This window comes from Thermobia domestica, chromosome 15 (genome assembly GCF_964235325.1).
Source record: "Thermobia domestica chromosome 15, izTheDome1.hap1.1, whole genome shotgun sequence".
In the NCBI taxonomy this organism is placed as follows: Eukaryota; Metazoa; Arthropoda; class Insecta; order Zygentoma; family Lepismatidae; genus Thermobia; species Thermobia domestica.
In genome coordinates this window covers 23789444-23804587 of record NC_137468.1, presented here as the reverse complement: position 1 = coordinate 23804587, position 15144 = coordinate 23789444, and the positions used below count along the sequence as shown (strand labels likewise).

Sequence of the window (15144 nt, the reverse complement as noted above, 5' to 3'; positions counted from 1 at the left end):
AACTGTTCATTTTCAATGGAGAGACCATATGAGGCATGATATAATTTAAAGTAGAATGTGAACCACCGTAATGACTAACATTTGCTTCCCAAACTGTTTGTGATAACTAGCTATCAAAGTTATTAAGTCCATAACATGTTGGCATATTTAGATAATTTATCCAATAATCAAGATAAAGTAAAGATGGGCAGGAACCGAGAAAACTTGAGAATATCAATTTCCTGGGTATTTAATTCTAGAACAATTAGACCTATGTAACATTTCATTTATTATAATTTTCAGCACTATGCTATGCGGAGTTCGTAACACGAGAGCCTGGCTACCCTGGATCGCTGTATTCCTGCGCCCATCAATCAGCAGGTGCTTTGGCAGCTTTTCTTCTTGGTTGGCTGACGGTCCTTAGCCACGTAAGCGCTCTGGCAGCTTGCAGCCGTTCACTTAGCGCTACTATCGACTACATCACTGGGAGTCGTCTTAAAGAGTTTGTCCATCAGAAGTTTGGGACTTTGCCTCTCCTGGGAACTCTTCCAGATTTTCTAGCCGTAGGAGTAGCAGCAGTGCCTACCTTGCTTTTTATGTTAGGATTAGAGGTAAGGACTTAGCTATATATACATAGTCATAAGTATTAGAAACTTTAGTTTAAGTACTCACTCAAATTTGTCTAGTTCCTTTCAAATATGTTTCAATGCTTGTATCACGATTAATATGTAGCGGTACAGTAAACAAAGAAGGAACTTATACATTTTCCTATTCTGCAACGTAAGTTAATTTTTAAAGTCTCAACTGGCGATGTTACAGTGGCATAACTTATTCAATTTAGTTTAGTTTAGTAAACAAAGAAGCAAACTTAATATGCGTTACTAGTCTCTTGAGAGAAGTCGCGTTGGTAAAAAATAACGACGATTGTATTGCTACAAACTAAAGGAAGAAAACTTCATAAAGTCCTAATTCTCGTAAAGTTGTAATTTTTACCGATGTGACTTGCCTCAAGTGCCACCACTGGCTGACTTACTTAAATACACTTAAGTACTAATATAATGCTGGTGATATTGGCCTTGTTTCAACTTCTACCACTGGTTGTTGTTTGATAATTAACGTCGTTTCATCCAGTGATAACTGTATCTTGTTATATGGTTGGTAGCAAATGATCTAAAAAAGTGCAGTAGAATTATTCGGTGAAAGAAAGAAAAAAACAATAGCAGAAAAAGAAGAAGAAAAGTGTATTTAGTTTACGATACATTTTGAGTAATTAATATTTTCTGATATCGGTAAGATCTGACCATTGTTGATTTAACTAACATTAATTATTAATATTGTGTTTGTTTGGTTTTTAGGTGTAGCTTTTTTCAACACATAATCTTATATCATTTCATGATCAATTGTCTCCATCCATTGGAGCCTCATACAGATGCAAATGGCACCCAAATAACTCAAGTCTTAAATACTAACATCATTCCTATCTCTCCAGACTCAATGGAAATATCAAACGAAATGGAAGTAATTACGAACGAAGTTCAAAACATTAAAGGAACTGAATCAATTCCAATCATAGATAAAAATCAAAATAAGAAACAGGAATTCCAAAACTTTTCGAAACATAATGATCATGTAAATCTATATAGTGATCATCATTCTGCCCCATATTTTATCTTTTTAAAAGCTAACAATGGAGAAATTGGGAGAAAGCACATTATGTCTATAAGTCGGAAACTCTATCTAGCAGAAATCCCTGGCATTAACAAAATTCAAACTATTGGTAGAAACCTTTTAAAAATTCACTTTAACACAGGAACGGAAGCTAATCAATTTATGTCACCCAATCCACAAAACACAGGACTGGTCGTCCTATATTCCAAATCACGCTCTTTATTCTACGGGAGTTGATAAAGACATTGATGTTGACATTTCAACAGATGACTTACTACAGGACTTGGATTCTAAGATACCAATTATCTCTGCGCGCCGTATTCTTAGAAATGGAAATAATAACCAGAAAGTTCCCACTAGAACAGTTATTCTAACTTTTAATTCGCAACAATTACCATCAGAAGTAAAATTATACTTTCTCAAACTTCCTCTAGTACCATATATTCCAGCCATTCGACAGTGCCTTGGTGGATGTTTAAAATACGGTCACACGAACCGTACGTGTAAAGCAGGCATAAAACTATGTACAAACTGTGGTCAAAATCATTCTAAAACTGATTGTTCCAATCCTACACAGTGCTATCATTGCAAGTCTAACCATAGAGCAGATTTCTCTCAGTGTCCCGATCGATTGAGACAAAAAAGAATTGTCCAATTCATGGCCAACCTACATCTATCTTTTAATGAAGCTAGCATGTTAACGACTAATAATAAATCAAATTTATCTAACGTCACGAATACTACGGCTCTCTACAGTGAAATTATTAGACATCCTCCCGTTGACAACGTATTCTCACAGTCAGTGAACTCACATAACAAACCACCCTCTACTTCTATTCTCCCTGAAGTTCCTCCCCGGAAAAGAAGAAAAGGCTTGCAAGATGATCACTTTACTCCATCTCAATCATCTTTCGGTAGTAAAAAAAGTTCCTCAGTATCTTTTGAGGTGCCTTCTTCTCCCTCTGTTTCTCCTTCCATGTTTCCCCCGCTAAGATTCGACACTCCGGGATCTAAACCGGATCTTAAAGGTTCAGTTCGCAATAAAGACAAATTTAGATTTCCTAACATGCAAGTATCATCTAGTAAATCAACATCAGCTTCCTCCATTGATAACAAACTCATTGGACATAATAGTGCAGAGCCTTCAACTGGACCAATCAACAATCGCCAGAACTATACTTTCCTTCCTAATAATGACAATTCTGCTAATGATCAGATTCGTGAATTATCCCGCCATAACGATATTCTCCATAATCAAATAAAAGCAATAAAACAAATATTGACTACTGCTTCTGTCACTTTTACAGCTGACCCCAATCCCAAAATTCTAGATACTTTAATTCAACAAATTACTAGTGTTCCTTCCACCAAATAACTTCATCATGGCTTCCGATACTTACGAAAATCTAGTAGTTCTTCAATGGAACATGCAGAGTGCAACTGGGAAGGGTTACGCCCTACTACACTTAATCAATATATTTCATCCACATTTGATCATGTTACAGGAGACTTGGTCAAAACCTCATTTGATGCTTCGTTTAAAAAATTACAAGTTCATCGAGGAACTGCGAGAGGATGGTTATGGTGGCATAGCAATAGGTATACGTCACGACCTTTTCTATCAAGAAATACTAGTAAAAATCCGTAATAAACCTCCTAATGTCCAAGTCCTAGGAATACAAGTGCAAAATTTTAATGTTGCGAACATTTATATTCCTTCTTCTGTTACTGTTGATGTGTCTTTCTGGCAGGAGTTATTCCATTCTAATAATTTTGACATCATTACTGGTGATGCTAACACCCAAGGACTTTGGTGTCGTAGTGCATGTACCAATTCTGCTGGCAACAAATTAATCACAGCCTTATCTACAGGTGATTATCTTCTTCTCAATGATGGTACACCTACTCGTATTTCTGATAACTTTAAAAGCGCACCTGATATTTCATTGGTACGAACAAAACACTTTATTTATTCCTCCTGGCATGTTTTTTTTTACGATGCCCTCGGTAGTGTTCATTTTCTCATTATTACTGAGGTACCAGTTTGTAAAATATCTACTTCCATTCATGGATACTCTTTACCTTTCAAATCTTTCTTGCAACATATTTCTACGGAATTACACTGGGATAAATATAGCAACTTCATTGCTTCACAATTTCAAAATAACTTTTCAACTCCTACTATTACTCCTGATATGCAAGAAGCAGTACGAAGTTTTGATACTTTACTAAAAGCCGTGGTGCATCATTCAAAAGTGCAGCCGGTTCTTCCTTCGAAATCATCACGTATTGGTAGTCTTCCAGCCAAACCTCCTTGGTGGACTCAAGAATGTCAACAAAGTGTTAACTTCAGACAGCGGACTTGAAAATTATTTCTTCGCACTAAAGAAAAAACTCATTTTCTAGCTTATCAGAAAGCAAATGCCCTCACAAAAATAATACTCCGACAAACACAACGTCAACATTGGCAAGATTTTTGCAACAATATGTCCTACCAAACCCCGAAAACAAAAAATTTGGAAATATCTCAAACACCAAAAAAAAAAGTATTTTTTAAAACTGAACAAAGTAATATTCAACTCAGTGGATATACTTGGATCGAAGAATTTCATCAGAATCTGGCTCCACCTTTTGTAAATAATAACCGGTTAGATATTGTAAAATATTTTTCTTCGACATGACACTCTTCTTCAGATCTTCCATTCACTTTTGAGGAAATAACCACTGTACTCCAATCTCTAAAAAGAGATTCATCTCCAGGGTTCGATGGAATACATTATAAACACCTCAAGAATCTTCCGTCGGAGGGAATCTATGCATTGTTAAATTTCTATAATTCCATATGGAAAACTTCACAGATTCCTGCACAGTGGAAGAAAGTTCAGATTACTCCAATACGGAAACCAACAAAACCCATAGGAGCAGCTACCAGCTATAGACCGATCGCTTTAATATCTTGTTATTTAAAAACATTAGAACAATTAATTTTAACCAGATTACAATGGTTTCTGGAATATCACCAGGTATTTCCCCCTAATATGACAGGCTTTAGAAAACACAAGTCAACTTTAGATGCACTTGGTCCATTCCTTATAGACATTTGGACAACTTTTCAACATCGTAAATATCTCATGGCTATAAGCATTGATCTTAAACAGGTATATGACCTAGTTCAATTGGATTTATTGATAACTAAAATGGCAAAAATGAACATCCCTACCGCTTTCATAAGATTTGTTCATAATGTACTCATTAATAGACAAATTTATCTCAAAATAAATAACAAATATAGCACTCCTCGGCAAACTTCTCTTGGTCTTATGCAAGGTAGCAAGCTTAGTCCCACACTTTTTAATATGTTCATGGTGGAATTACTGGAAATACTAAATGGTACTGTATCAGCCTCTCTCTTTGCAGATGACTTACTCATTTTTATTGTTGCAAATGATCTGGATACTGGTCGAAAGAAATTGCAGTCATCATTGAAAATAATTGCAACCTGGTGCCGGAATAATGGTCTAGAAATTAACTGGAATAAAACAAATTACATAGTATTTACTATAAAGAAAATCACTAACTTCCCTCCTCTTCAACTTTCTCATACACAGCTTCACAGCACAACAAATATCAAATATCTTGGATTATACCTCGATCACAAATTAACTTGGAAATCACATTTAACTCACGTAATAAAAGAATTTAAACAAGTACAGAACATTCTCCGCAGCTTAAGTTCTAAAAAATGGGGCATTCATCCGCACACATTATATACTATTTTTCAACAATGCATTGAAGCCAAGATACTCTATGGAAGTATAATCTACTCTATCACCATGCCAAAATTCTATAAATCACTAACAGCGATTCAGTACAATACTTTAAAAATTATACTTTCCCAACCCCACTTTTGTCCTAAAAATGCCATTTTGGAGGAAACAGGCACGCTACCGTCATCTATTAAAATACTCAAACTTGCCTGTAAATATATCATATCTCGACTTGCCATCATGAATTCGCCACTACTCACAAAACTGGGAGCCTTAGAAGTACAGAACCGTAATACCAAATTACCATATGTTACAAAGTTACCATGGATATACAAAGCATTTTTACTTCTGAAAAACCTCCAAACTCAAATAATAAAACTTCCCAACCTGCCATGCTATAGTTTTGCATATGAAACAAATACAATAATTATAAAACCTATTCTGCCTTCATATGTAGATACCAAGATTAAAGATCAATCTCATCACATAAACAAAAATATTTGGCAAAGTTTTCTCGATCAATTCCATCCTGACACAATTTTCCTTTACACTGATGCCTCTAAGGTTCCACATAGTCCAGTTGGAGTAACTATCTTTGTTCCCCCAACTTGATATTATCCAACAACTGAAACTTCCAGTTGCCACTACAGTATTTGAGGGTGAAGCGTTTGGAATACGACAAGCCTTACTACTCATTCAACGTAATATCCACCGTGCATGTATGCACGGATTCCTACAGTGTGTTACAAGCACTTTCTTCTGTTCATTGGACAATTAAATCAACTTGGACAGTACTAAACATAAAATCCATTTATCGAAAATTAATTGAAATGGGTCATATCATAGATTTTATCCACGTCCTAAGTCATGTTGACATAAAACCGAATGAATTTGTCGACGATTTATCAAAAAAAATCTCGTAACTCTGGTATTTCAGCCAATATAAAATTATCACGTCTCAACTTTTTATTTTACATTGACCAGATAATCTCGGAGCAAACAGTCCTTTGGAAACATAAAATCAGAAATGGACCAGGAACATACTATTGGCAAACTAACCACTTGCAATCATTCAGCTGGAATGCACTTCGCACTTGGTCACGGTCAAAAATCATATTATATTATAGACTCTGTTTCAACACTGCAATTACTCCATATCTTCTGTACAAAATTCATCGGAGAGATTCACCTCTCTGTTGGTGCAACGAAGAGGTTGGAACTCTGAATCATCTCATATTTCAATGTCCCCACTAGAACTCAAGTTATGGAAGAGCTAAATAAACGCTATGGTTATGGACCCTTCACCATCAAACAAATTTTGACGCACAATGATTTAGGTATCCTGAAACATTTAATATTTTTTTTCAAGATAATGGACTTGCCCTTTAATTTACTTTATTCCTTACCTGGTTAATAATATCATTTTTCCTTTTACATTTCATCTTCCGGTGGAAAAAAAAACAACTTCACTAGAAAATCATAGATCTGTATTTCCCATATAGGCAACGGAATAAACATCACTCATATATTCCAACAAGAGGTAATGACTATTCCAGTTCTCATTTTTCAATTTCCACCGGAAAAGGTCAAAGCACACCTTCTAAGCAACAAACACAATGGTACTCCGCTTACAATTCCAAGGATATGGGTGAAACAGACTATGTCTGCACTCTGATAATGCAACACCTCTCGATAGGTGAAGGTGAAGGTGAAAGAAAAAAACATTAGAGAAGCTAAAATATTTCACAGCCTTACGCGCATAGAAACTAACGTTCATTGTTTTATAAGGAAGAACTGAAGGAAATTATGAGTTTAAGATTGTATGATAATGAAATAATCAGATTTCTGTTTTAATATACAATCATACAGATTATGGTAGCAACTGTTGCAAAAGAGGAAAACTGATTTTATAACAATCTATTAGTTTGGATTACGGTATTAATATTTATTTATTATCTCCTTTCAGCATTCCACATTTCTAAGTGTGGCTTTAAATGTAAGTGTAGCAGCAAGTGTTGCTTTCTTCCTCAGCATAGGATCTATGAAAGCAGATCCGATTAGCTGGACACAGCATGAGTTCTTCCCTTCGGGCCTTTCGGGGGTAAGTGGCTTCTCGATACCGTTTTCTCTTGTTTAGAGTTTATACGTAATGTTCAAGTTAACAAAGTTCAAATATGCTTTTGACATACAAAGTTTACTTGGTTTTGAACACTTTGTTTGAATATGTTGGATACTATTCAGTTTACCGTTAGCTTTAGCAATTTTTGTTATAGGAGTAGAATATGTTTCTTCTTATTAATTTAATTTACAATTTCCGATAAATGTAAGTTAGTGTGGCAACTTATAAGAACGATTTAAAAATCTTGTCTCAAACTTCTCAGTGTTAAGGGTGGAAAATTTAATTTAAAATTTTTAAGCTTGGACGTTAAAACAACCACAGGTATAACATAAACCAAAATTAAATACTTATTTACAGAAAAGAAATTGTAGTTAGTAACTAAATTCACATTATCAAGTTGTTTGTTTAAGTACGTGATTACGCATAAATTGAGAGGGGAAAAAAGTAAAATGAAAAGAGTATTTACAAAGTAAAAGTGTACTACGATATATTAGAGTTAATGAGTCTGTAGTTTCAATAGCGTATATATTCGTTCCTCAGAGATAATTAGTATGTAGGTGACTATAACTTTATTGTAGGGCGTTAACAATCATAATTTTATCATATAAATCTTCGATGATCTCATACGCGTACCTCTTCTTTAGTTATGCCACCTTTCTTTTCCGTAAAGTGAAATGAATTACAGTTTTACTTTAGCGTCTCAAGGCTACACTTTATAGGTGGATCGTTAATGAAAATGGGTGATGATACAAGAATTGATGGATGAATATGATAGTGGGAGGAAATGAGGATCCGGTGAAAATCCGTGAAAAATATTCACCACAAACTTACATATCCTGACATCGATTCAAGGACCCTTCTTACCAGGAGTGAGCGCATTACTACTGAACCCACATGCCTCTTGCCTTTCCCTCCCCAAGTTGGAGCCTTTTTAAAGTTTTCCCTGAATTTCTAGTTATAATGAACGTTAAGATATTTACAAATGGCAGAAGATGTTAGTCTTTTCTTTTGTAACATACTTCAAAATACATAAAATACAACTACTGTCGGTCATAGTACCGATAATATCGTAGTAGATGCTGATAGATACGAGGTAAATAAGATACAAATACTTAACTAAACGTTGAAGACAAAAATATTCGTCTCATGGAAATGTGGAGACCACTAGTATGTTGTTTCTTTCATTTCTACGTTTACGTTTTAAATATCGACTGAGAGTTTGTCTTCAACTCTATTCACTAGAAACTTTGATGTGTACAGTTTAGTTACTACAAAATTTTCGCTTATTATGTTACATTGATTTTGAATAATCTTTTCTTTTTTTTTTAAATATATATATATATCTTCAGCGCATTACTTTGCCTGATGATGCCTTCCAAACTCTTGAACATCAATATAAATAAAGCAAAATTTTATAACATTGTTTTACAAATACTCTTTGATGTTCAAGAGAGATAATTTAATAACGTGCAAGATCTATCTAAAATCAGAGTTAATAAAATAATAAAATTGTCTCTTTACAGCTAGTAACTGGTGCTGCCCTCTGCTGCAGTGGTTTCCTGGGCTTCTACTCAGTGGCAGCAGCGGGAAAACTTCAAGAGCAGCCGAGACGAGTAATTCCTCGGATGAGCACTACAGCTATTCTCCTTTGCTTCCTTACCTACTTCGGAATTTGCACTGTACTTACCATGATGGCACCTTTCATGTAAGTTAATTCTGTTTGATAGAAAAATAAGAACTAGTTTCTAAATATGCTTGGATCTGTGCTAAATATCTAATTTCAGTTTTATTTTATTTTATTTATTTTTAAAATTGTTTAGTTTTCGTTAAAATTCTTTATGTTCCTATAGTTTAATTGGCTACAAGAATATTTCATTATCCATATATAGTAGAATATGTTCAAAGCAGCACGTCGCATATATTTTAATCACGATCGACCCTAAGCATAGGAGCTAAATACACAGTTCTGTTTGGTTGAAGTTGTCCGTTCCTCGCCACGTAGCATACATATAGGATAAATCAAACGCTAGCTGCTGTCAGTCCTCGTCGCTCTTAACGTGGGTTCAAACCCGGTCTAAGGAGAGTTTTTTTTTATTTTTTTAAAATTTTAATAACACTTCTATCACTAAAATAAGATAAAAATAACACTGATTTGCTCTTGTACGTAATATATGATGCATAAAAAGGGATTTATTTACGTTATGAAACATAGCTGTACAAGCGTCAACGAGCGAAGGGGGTTAGAAAGCCCGCAGGGCTCGTTTTGTTCCACCTTGATCCCCCATGATAATACTACGTGACAACCCGCTGTAGTATAATGGTTAGTCACTTAACCATGACACTACATCACACTCGGGTGATGCAACTTCGATGTAAATTTAAACTCACCCGCTTACTTGTGACCAACTTAAAAACAGTTGGCTAGAGTAACGCGTGTAAAAAATATATGCAATCAGAATATGACATAAAGTGTACATTCTTCTCAAATCAGGAATGTTTCGATTGGTTTCATGTAGTTTTACACAAACCAGACTTGTCATTTCCTCATACATTTTCTTCCTTAGATTTTCTGTTATCCGGTCCGTATAATTCAATTGCGGTCTTCTCTTAGGTATTTCTTATTGTGCCATTTTCTTCGTAGTTAGTGGTGTTTAGTAGTGTGATACCTCCATGTCTAATATTGTGTTCAATCTTGCTATCTCTTCTTTTCGAAAAATATTTCAGTATACTCCGCTTTTCTCCTCTCATTTGATATCCGATTCACTTGTCTAATTTTCAACATCTATGGACATGAAATTATTAGTCACTGAACACTCATTGGACAACTGCTGTATTGTATCTGTTTAAATTAATGCCAAAGCATATTCCAATACAGCTACGATAGGTAATGGATAACTTCCATATCTATGTATACACTGTAATGTATAGTAGCCAATGGAGGTGGGTATCCACAATATGTAATTTCTTTTCTCAAATACTTCAGAGTGGGGCCGCGGTGGTTCAGTTGCAGAGCGTTCACCTCTGGTGTAGGGGCCCTTGGTTCAATCCCAGCCTGCGCCAAGTGAGCTTTGTGGTGGACCATGGTTTTCTCGGGGTTCTCCTGTTTCCTCCCACTTTCTCCTTCCACCATCTAGTGCATTTTTCATCATAATGTCTCCTTTAGCCTAACCGGCATAACCGTGGGACGTTAAACTTAAAGATTTCGTTTCATTTCAATACTTGAGAGTGTTCGAATTAGTTAAAGTACCCTTTGCTATAACTTTAAAAGGAATCATACTCTATAAATTATAGAAATTTATAATCAAAGAGTAGTCTTTATTTTAAAGTTTAGGAGAAATAAATTATGTAGTGGGTACCAGATATGCGCATTTTCCTAACCGTTACTCGTACGATCGCCCTTTACCAAACCCCTTACGTTCACACTTACTCGCCACCAAAGAATATTAATGCCCTAATGAGGACAAAAGAAATTAAGATGCCCATTTCTGACGGGTCTAGTTGTGTAGTTGTATAGAGAGTCACTTGTATATAACTAACAATTCGTCTTTTATTATTTCTAGTTTACACCATCCAGTTTGGTTGATAGTATGTTGATATATAATATATCAATTAATCAAACAATGTTTACTTGATTTCTACACATTCATTTTTGTTTAATTTTCTGTGCTTCTCTGTCTAATTTTACTTACATTTCCTGTGATTTTTATCTTTCACGTACTGTACGGTATTAATATTCATGATATTTTTGTATTAATTTATATGTCATGTCTTCCTAGCAAAGTATATACAAAACCCCATAGCCTGTCGAAAAATATAGCAAAATACACAATAAAAATAACCCAGGTTACCCTAGCAGACATCTACGTTAAATACAAAATATTAACAGGGTTGCCAGCAACATATGAAATTTAATACCATACAGTGTTCTACTAATTATTCGATATCCACAAACCAAGTAAAAACAAAGATGGTATACTTCAATAATTATAAATGTATCAACTAAACGGCGATATGTACAACAATGGTCAAAATATAAGGTGAAGATTAAATAACACAATGAAAAAGTAATTTTGAAAACATGAGCGAAACCACAAATGACCGCTGATTAATCGTAGTAATAATTATCCAATATTAATCTACATAAATACCACTAAAATATAAACCAACTTAGAATGTGGGGACGTCACCATGAAAGACCAAAAATACGAGGTGTTCTTAAAAGTAATTACAGTATATGCTCAAAGGTTAAGCTAATTTTACATTTAAAACTCATGAAACCAAGTGACCTCACACAAATCCAAATATAAATTATACAGTAATAATCTACCTAGATTCCTATATAATTGACAACCGCTCAGAATCTAGGGACGGTACAAATAAAGACCAAAAATACGAAGTGTTTTAAAAATAATTTTGTACTTTTTGTCCAGCTACAATAAGATTTAAGACACAAAAAGCAGAAGTGACCTTATAGAAATCGAAATCCAAGCTATGCAATAATGATCTACATCGATCCCACTATAACTTACACCCACCAAGAATCTAGGGACGGTATTACAAAAGACAAAAAATACGAGGTGTTTTAAAAAATAATTTTGTAGTTTCAAGTCCAGCTCCCATACCAATTAAGACACCAAAACCGGAAGTGACCTTATAGAAATTGAAATCAAACTTATGCAATAATGATCTACATCGATACCACTATAGTTTATACCCACCTAGAATCTAGGGACGGTACTACAAATGATCGAAAATACGAGGTGTTTTAAAAAATTTTTTACTTTTAGGTCCAGCTCCAATAAGATTTAAGACAAAAAACCGGAAGTGATCTTATAGAAATCGAAATTCAACTTATGCAATAATGATCTACATCGATACCACTATAATTTATACCCACCTAGAATCTAGGGACGGGACGACAAAAGACCGAAAATACGAGGTGTTTTAAAAAATAATTTTGTAGTTTCAAGTCCAGCTCCCATAAGATTTAAGACACAAAAACCGGAAGTGACCTTATAGAAATCGAAATCCAACTTATGCAATAATGATCTACATCGATCCCGCTATAGTTTATACCCACCTAAAATCTAGGGACGGTACTACAAAAGACCGAAAATACGAGGTGTTTTAAAAAATAATTTTGTAGTTTCAAGTCTAGCTCCCATACCAAATAAGACACAAAAACCGTAAGTGACCATATAGAAATCGAAATCCAACTTATGCAATAATGATCTACATCGATCCCGCTATAGTTTATACCCACCTAGAATCTAGGGCGGTACTACAAAAGATCGAAAATACGAGGTGTTTTAAAAAATAAATTTGTAGTTTCAAGTCCAGCTTCCATAAGATTTAAGACACAAAAAGCGGATGTGACCTTACAGAAATCGAAATCCAACTTATGCAATAATGTTCTACATCAATACCACTATAGTTTATACCCACCTAGAATCTAGGGACAGTACTACAACAGATCGAAAATACGAGGTGTTTTAAAAAATAATTTTGTACTTTCAGGTCCAGCTCCCATACCAATTAAGACACAAAAACCGGAAGTGACCTTATAGAAATCGAAATTCAACTTACGCAATAATGATCTACATCGATCCCACTATAGTTTATAATCACCTAGAATCTAGGGACGGTACTACAAATGATCGAAAATACGAGGTGTTTTAAAAAATTTTTTACTTTTAGGTCCAGCTCCAATAAGATTTAAGACAAAAAACCGGAAGTGATCTTATAGAAATCGAAATTCAACTTATGCAATAATGATCTACATCGATACCACTATAATTTATACTCACCTAGAATCTAGGGACGGGACGACAAAAGACCGAAAATACGAGGTGTTTTAAAAAATAATTTTGTAGTTTCAAGTCCAGCTCCCATAAGATTTAAGACACAAAAACCGGAAGTGACCTTATAGAAATCGAAATTCAACTTATGCAGTAATGATCTACATCGATCCAACTATAGTTTATACAGACCTAGAATCTAGGGACGGTACAACAGAAGACCGAAAATACGAGGTCTTTTAAAAAATAATTTTGTAGTTTCAGGTCCAGCTCCCATACCAATTAAGACACAAAAACCGGAAGTGACCTTATAGAAATCGAAATTCAACTTACGCAATAATGATCTACATCGATCCCACTATAGTTTATAACCACCTAGAATCTAGGGCGGTACTACAAAAGATCGAAAATACGAGGTGTTTTAAAAAATAAATTTGTAGTTTCAAGTCCAGCTTCCATAAGATTTAAGACACAAAAAGCGGATGTGACCTTACAGAAATCGAAATCCAACTTATGCAATAATGTTCTACATCAATACCACTATAGTTTATACCCACCTAGAATCTAGGGACAGTACTACAACAGATCGAAAATACGAGGTGTTTTAAAAAATAATTTGTAGTTTCAAGTCCAGCTCCCATAAGATTTAAGACACAAAAACCGGAAGTGACCTTATAGAAATCGAAATTCAACTTACGCAATAATGATCTACATCGATACCACTATAGTTTATAACCACCTAGAATCTAGGGCGGTACTACAAAAGATCGAAAATACGAGGTGTTTTAAAAAATAAATTTGTAGTTTCAAGTCCAGCTCCCATAAGATTTAAGACACAAAAACCGGATGTGACCTTACAGAAATCGAAATCCAACTTATGCAATAATATTCTACATCGATACCACTATAGTTTATACCCACCTAGAATCTAGGGACGGTACTACAACAGATCGAAAATACGAGGTGTTTTAAAAAATAATTTTGAACTTTCAGGTCCAGCTCCCATACTAATTAAACACAAAAACCGGAAGTGACCTTATAGAAATCGAAATTCACCTTATGCAATAAGGATCTACGTCGATACCACTATAGGTTATACCCACCTAGAATCTAGAGACGGTACTACAAAAGAACGAAAATACAAGGTGTTTTAAAAAATAATTTTGTAGTTTCAAGTCCAGCTCCCATAAGATTTACGACACAAAAACCGGATGTGACCTTACAGAAATCGAAATTCAAGTTATGGAATCATCATCTACATCCATCTCACTACAATTTATTCACGCTTAGAATCTAGGGACGGTACTACAAAAGACCGAAAATACGAGGTGTTTTAAAAAATAATTTTGTAGTTTCAGGTCCAGCTCCCATACCAAATAAGACACAAAAACCGTAAGTGACCTTATAGAAATCGAAATCCAACTTATGCAATAATGATCTACATCGATCCCACTATAATTTATACCCACCTAGAATCTAGGGACGGTACTACAAAAGATCGAAAATACGAGGTGTTTTAAAAAATAATTTTGTAGTTTGAAGTCCAGCTCCCATAAGATTTAAGACACAAAAACCGGAAGTGACCTTATAGAAATCGAAATTCAACTTATGCAATAATGATCTACATCGATACAACTATAGTTTATACAGACCTAGAATCTAGGGACGGTACAACAGAAGACCGAAAATACGAGGTCTTTTAAAAAATAATTTTGTATTTTCAGGTCCAGCTCCCATACCAATTAAGACACAAAAACCGGAAGTGACCTTATAGAAATCGAAATTCAACTTACGCAATAATGATCTACATCGA

At 34.7% G+C, this 15144-nt stretch overlaps 1 protein-coding gene across 1 annotated transcript in view; it reads left to right on the top strand.

Moving 5' to 3' along the window:
- The window catches only part of LOC145672119 (solute carrier family 7 member 14-like), a 62360-nt gene that overhangs the window by 20371 nt on the left and 26845 nt on the right, over positions 1–15144 (top strand). The window contains exons 2-4 of the mRNA XM_081741397.1: positions 283–590; positions 7381–7515; positions 9057–9238. Of these exons, the coding sequence (XP_081597523.1) occupies positions 283–590; positions 7381–7515; positions 9057–9238 (625 nt within the window). The remainder of the gene's footprint in view (positions 1–282; positions 591–7380; positions 7516–9056; positions 9239–15144) is intronic.